Source organism: Hylaeus volcanicus, chromosome 1 (genome assembly GCF_026283585.1).
Source record: "Hylaeus volcanicus isolate JK05 chromosome 1, UHH_iyHylVolc1.0_haploid, whole genome shotgun sequence".
NCBI classification, from domain to species: domain Eukaryota; kingdom Metazoa; phylum Arthropoda; class Insecta; order Hymenoptera; family Colletidae; genus Hylaeus; species Hylaeus volcanicus.
The window spans coordinates 36327743-36333742 of NC_071976.1; the positions used below are offsets into that span (position 1 = coordinate 36327743).

At 30.4% G+C, this 6000-nt stretch overlaps 1 protein-coding gene across 3 annotated transcripts; it reads left to right on the top strand.

Moving 5' to 3' along the window:
- Nucleotides 1–1127: 1127 nt before the first annotated feature.
- LOC128882593 (dysbindin protein homolog) lies at nt 1128–4277 on the top strand. Of its 3 annotated transcripts, none has more exons than XM_054134249.1 (5): nt 1128–1171; nt 3307–3596; nt 3666–3821; nt 3900–4040; nt 4119–4277. In XM_054134249.1, the coding sequence occupies exons 1-5, from the start codon at nt 1143–1145 to the stop codon at nt 4205–4207; spliced, it is 705 nt and encodes a 234-aa protein (XP_053990224.1). In that variant the 5' UTR covers nt 1128–1142; the 3' UTR covers nt 4208–4277. The 3 variants fall into 3 exon arrangements, with proteins under 3 accessions (XP_053990224.1, XP_053990233.1, XP_053990217.1); XM_054134258.1 differs by lacking the exon at nt 1128–1171 and adding an exon at nt 1265–1284; XM_054134242.1 differs by lacking the exon at nt 1128–1171 and adding an exon at nt 2549–3154.
- The last annotated feature ends 1723 nt before the right edge of the window (nt 4278–6000 follow it).

Genomic DNA, 6000 nt, shown 5'->3' on the forward strand with positions numbered 1-6000 from the left:
AAACGTTGTTTTACGTCTACTCGAAATACCAACGATAGAATACCGTGAAGATACGTTTTACGACTATACGAAGATTCGTTTCATTTAAAATTATTTATTATTCTATTCAAATTGAACTATAAATTATGCAACGCAACACTGTAAATAGCGTTGCATATTTTATACTTTCAGATTCGATATGTTTCATATTGTATTCAAATTGTACTATAAATAATGCAGCACAACGTTGCAAATACGACTTTTTCATGGTTGCGTGTTACATTTCATGAAAAGAGAGAAGTAATTAAGGCTTAACGTCGATGTAGTGGTGACCAAGCTTTCGGAACGCAAGCTTTTTCCATGGTAAAGCGTACACCAAACCCGTACACCTGAAATAACTGGTTTAAAACGTACATGAACAAGGCGTGACAAGAATGGTTGGAGGCCAGTGAGAACGAATATAGTAGGGGAACTTAACGGAACACGTCGGAAACGGCCGAATCTGGCATCTATTGATCGTAACAGGTTCTGTGCTATATTTTGTGAAGATACTCAAACAACCCATACTTGGAATTCTATATTTAATTCAAGCAAAATTCCGCATCCATTCTTACATTATATTAAGGCGAAAATCATAATACCGTACTTCGTGTACGTCCATATTCTTTGAATTTATTCCTTGCTTTCTCTTCGCAAATACTTATTTATTTAATATATCTTTACATGCATGAAATAATATACCGAATTGAACATTTTACTCGTAAATGTTTAGTTTCATATACATTGCTGTTTATTCATCTCTGTACATTTGAAGATCAATACAAAAAAAAGAGAACGCTCGTAATGGAAGTTTACTTCTGACTATTTCTGTTGCTTCGTTTACGGCGAATAAAGCTCAAGCAAGCAATTGAATATCCGAATATATATGTGTACATGCATGTATATATATATATACACATATATATATTTGTATGTATATATATATTCAGTTGACATTCTCATTCCACGGAGTACTTGACTATTGATTTCATCCCTACCATGGTTTCCTCGTCCTTTGGTTGGTAACTCCTACTATTTAATGTGCGCAGTAGCTATGCGCAGAAAGGTAATCGCCTTTATGGAGTAGCGAGTTCATCACGATATAGTAGTAGTGATCTAACTTGATGCAAGGAGAAAGGGGATACTTGGATACGTACGTTGACCCAACATCCCTGACTACACCTCCCCCTCCACCGCCACTCCCCACAAATCTGGTTTCGTTGCGAGTTGCGCACAACTTTCTAAGCTCGAATCTCATCTGATGAGGTTCGTTCAAGTTATGCTCATTGCATGTCTAGTAGGGAGAGAAAAAGATAAAGGTTTCGATGGTGGATCTGGATACCAGAACTTAGCAAACTCGTTCGTTATCAACAAAACCACCGCGATTGCGAGCTGACGCATAGCACGCCGAGTTGATCAGCAAAGCTCTCTGAAATGTTACTCATTTGAATTTCTCTGTTAACGGTAAACATGTTCGAAGCATTCAGGAACAAAAATAGAAACAGAACCAGAACTTTCCGTAGCACAGGAATCGTTGATATCGCTAGATGCATTACTTAACCTAACCCTGCCGTGCACTTCAGAACTGAAAAACATGGTGGCAATGCAACACTTGGCAATACAGGAGATATATGTATACCTTCATCCACTCTGGTTTTATCGTACACCTTTACAAAAACTATTTCATTTGTACCTGTAATATTTTTATTTTATTTTTAATCGATGCAACTTAATTTGTAGAAGAACAGTGTACATGGTTGCATAGTCAAGAAATTCTTTTTCTTTAAAATGTTTCTTTATCGTAGTACTGGCAGGTACATCGATATATTGGCAGTTGACATATGAATGCATAAATTACTGATAACGTTTCTGAATAATAGTTTAAAGAAAGCGTAACTAGTCTCGAAATAATTGTAAATATGGTACTTCGTTAATACTATCTACTAAATTTTCTTGCACAGATAATTTGCAATCTGACCTCGTTTGTTGACCTCACCGGTTGCTAGGCACCAGTCATATTGTCAGAGGGAGGGAGTTAAGCTTTTAGCGATGTTGCCAAATTGTTTCACATCGAAAATACACGATTAAAATACAATACATTACCCCTTTTGATTGTTGAAACAAAAAACTGATTAATCTTATGTACAATTACAATAATATTAATGTAATTAACACTATTTATCTGCAACTTCCTTTGCTACGTATTTATTTCGTTTGAGTATGTAAAATGACTGCTTGTATAGGTAGAGTTTCAAAGTTTCAATTAAATGATACATAACCCAAAATTTACGAGTATACAGTGTATTTTAATTATACGAAACATTTACACCAGGTTATAGTAAGGTCAAATAATGACATTGTAATTAAGCAATTATTATTACTTGATTTATTTTGTAGGATAATATAATTTTGTATATAAAATTTGTATTCACCCTGTACTTGCAACAAGAGAATTAATACCTTCGACCAAGTAACCGAATACAGTACGCATTGCAAATCAGTGCTGCCAACATGTAAAGAAAATACTACGGAAAGTGTTATACTTTTCATAAAACACAAATTAACAAATGTTTCTTAGAAAGTGTATGAGTTATTTACACGTTCATGATAGCTAAAAAGCGCAGTGTCACATAATAAGCTGCTATATTCCACTTTACTTGATTAAACTTATGTTTATATCGTGCTTGTTATGAACCTCTTAACGATACCCCATAATAATTACTAGTTCCAGATGAAATGTCATGTTGATAAAATAAGATAAAAAAACTAATCTTGGTGATTTAAGAATAGAGGTTACTTTAACAATTCGTAAACACTTCTGATAGTACCATATAAAACGCCAATTATCTTGTATTGATGTTTGCAATTTGAGATCCTTTAACCTAATCGAATATTCACATTTGCATAAATAGTGAACTATCAGTGGGGAAAAATTGCCTTTTATTTACTGTTAAATACGTCTGTAGAGAACAGTTTTTATACGATCATGATAAGTGTAAAAACTTATATTTCATATATGATCTTAGAATAGTATTAATTGTGTTCCAAGTATTTTAATAAAGATAATATAATCCATAATCATGTTTGGTACTTTGCGTAATAAATTTCAAACAGTACAAGAAGGTATATCGGCTAGGTAAAGAATATACATGTTTATAGTTCTATTTGCCAATGTATGACAAACAAATAATAAATATATTTTAGTGCCAGTTGCTTCATAAAAATTGAAAATGTAATTAAAGGGAGTTTACCATATATTTTACATATAGATAACTTCCTTACTTTTAGTATTCGAGGATTAACTGTTACCGAGACTCCGAAACAGAAGAAATCTGTTAATATCCGTAATGTTAATTACGATGCGGGAGCTGATATTTTACATAGATATCAGTTACAGTGGAACGAGTTACACGAGCTCACAGAAGAAAATGCAGAGAGAGCCCAAATGGCAGATAAACTTATAGGATGTATTTATGAAAGACTCGAACAAGAGTGGAAAAGTATTACATGTTTAAATAGCACTTTAGCATACATTCCAAAAATTAACAATGCGATACAGGACCTGATGGATCAAATAGGTATCTTCGTATAAATTCAATTTATAAAGGAAGTTTAAAACTAAGTAATCATTTTTATTAATATCGAAGGAACATTACAAGAAACATTCGAAGAAGTAGAAGGTGCTATTTATCAATTAGAAGATCTAAATGAAATGTTGGATTTACAAAGTAGACAGTTGGATCACAGATTTCAATTAGCTTTATATGAAGAAAAGAAACTTGTGGAATTAAATATTGTAAAAGGTAAATTACATTATATTTGGGCTTAATTAATTAATTAATTAGTATAAGAAAAATGTTCAAGGTATATATTAATTTTAGCAAAGTTAGCCAATGAACACACCGAAAGAGTATCCCAATATGAACTCAAGCAACAGAAGATGATGAAAGAAAGACGAGAAACGTTTGAAGAAGTATTCAAAGAGCAACTCGAAGAATATAAAGCAACTGGTTCAATATCAAGTATAATCGAAAATATAAAAAGAAGAGTTTAATATCCTCTTAAATTCAATGTTATAAAATTTGTTGTTTTTCTTTTAGAGTTACCAGTAACACAACAAGGACCATCTTTGGATGACATAGTTTTAGATGTGGATTCAACGACATTTGATGAATTTTTAGAAAATTAAAATGTAACATTTTAGTTTTAAGTGTTTTATTCATAATGTAAATATTTTAAATAAAGAGATATATCAATTATTTTTTAAATTATAAAAGTAATATGTACAAATCATACAATAAGTAAGTAATAAATCTTATTCTCAGAAACAAATATTGATTACATGAACTATATGTACTGTGTGGTATTTCTTACAAATATCACCTATGCTAAATAGATTAAAAGTGAATAAATAATAATAATAAAAACGTTTATTTCACATTTTTTTCAATAAAATACGATTAATATCTATATACGATTTTTTATTACATGAAAATCAAGAATACGGTTATATAAATACTATATAGATTCCTGCTGGCTGCATCTACAAATGTGGATAAAATTATGAAAAAAAGCATATAATAGTCGAAAAAGCATCAAATTCGCACGCAAACAAATTAGTTATTTATATACTTACATACTGTACATATTACATAATATCGTTTTCTAGGTTATGTTAGATTAGTGAATTTGAACGGATTTTCAGTACTCGTGCCGAAAAGCAAGAACAAGTGAAATTTACTCTCAAGTTCTAAACATAAGTATAAAGTATTTAAGGAATAATTAAAATAGATACAATATATTAAAACAATTGCTTATATATATATACCCGTACTGTTTACTACAGGTATAGTATTAAACTATTCTGAAAGGGTTGTAAGTGACATTTTGGCAGTGAACAGATTTTAATAATCGATTTGTATTATAAAAATATATTTTTTTCAGTATTTTTCAAAGGCTTCAAAGTTAAGGACTACTTTCATAAAAATGTTGCCACGATACAAAAACGTGAACTCTATCTTAAATAAGTTTCACAAGGGATTCGTAAATGTATGTATTGTTACTACATTAATTACAGGTGCATTGTTTTCCTATAAAGTATACGAATATATTCGATATGTACGGCCCCTTCAAAAAACAATGAAAATGAAAGCTGAAGAAGAATTACTATCTGAAGGAAAACCTTTACAACTCTCTTAAAATGACATATTAAAAAGTTTAAACTATAAATGCAAATGTAAACACATATATTATAATAGAATAGTAATCGTAATAAAAAAATGCATAAGGTAATATCAATCATTGTTCAATATTTCATCAATATTTTTGTTGAATTTGTTTTATTTGAGAAGTCACAATTGTATACATCCCTTATCATAATGTTTTTCAAATGAGTATAAAAAGGTGTATCGTGAGATTATGCCCTGAGTGATTTTTAAATTCGACATAGAATAAGTGTGCTTTATATTATGTTATTGTAATTAGTGCATCTTTACCTAAATATATTCAGTAGACGATTTTTTAGTCATTTTTCTACTATAAACAAAATTTAAGTACAGGTTATAATAGAAAGGTACTGCACATGTATGGACACAAATACATTCTTCATTCGAGCATACTTAAATTTTGAAACATATAAATCTTTATAATAATTGCCAATTTATACATTGTTGAATGCAGAATTAAATAAACCTATCTAATAAATGCTTAAGGAATAGATATATGTACATTGTTCGTAATCGTAAAGACCGCGTAATGATATAAATAACATGTCGGTATTCTTTCCTATTTTGTTGAACACTTTTCATTCTAAGACGTTCACGAGATATTACATAAGAGTAAAAGAAATGTCCTACTTCCTGCTCAATGTCACGTTTTATACAGATAATAGAAATATATTTCTTTTTGCGCTTACATTGAATAATTACTTAAAGCAAATCTCTATAAATGGAAGGATAACCTCTGTTAATAACTGAAGATTCG

Bases quoted from the DNA above. Each gene is read 5' to 3' on its own strand.
- LOC128882593 (XM_054134242.1), top strand. From the start codon at position 3,099: ATGTTTGGTACTTTGCGTAATAAATTTCAAACAGTACAAGAAGGTATA. The intron at 3,155-3,306 runs GTAAAGAATATA...CCTTACTTTTAG, and splicing joins CAAGAAGGTATATCGGCTAG to TATTCGAGGATTAACTGTTA. The intron at 4,041-4,118 runs GTATAATCGAAA...TTTTTCTTTTAG, and splicing joins AGCAACTGGTTCAATATCAA to AGTTACCAGTAACACAACAA.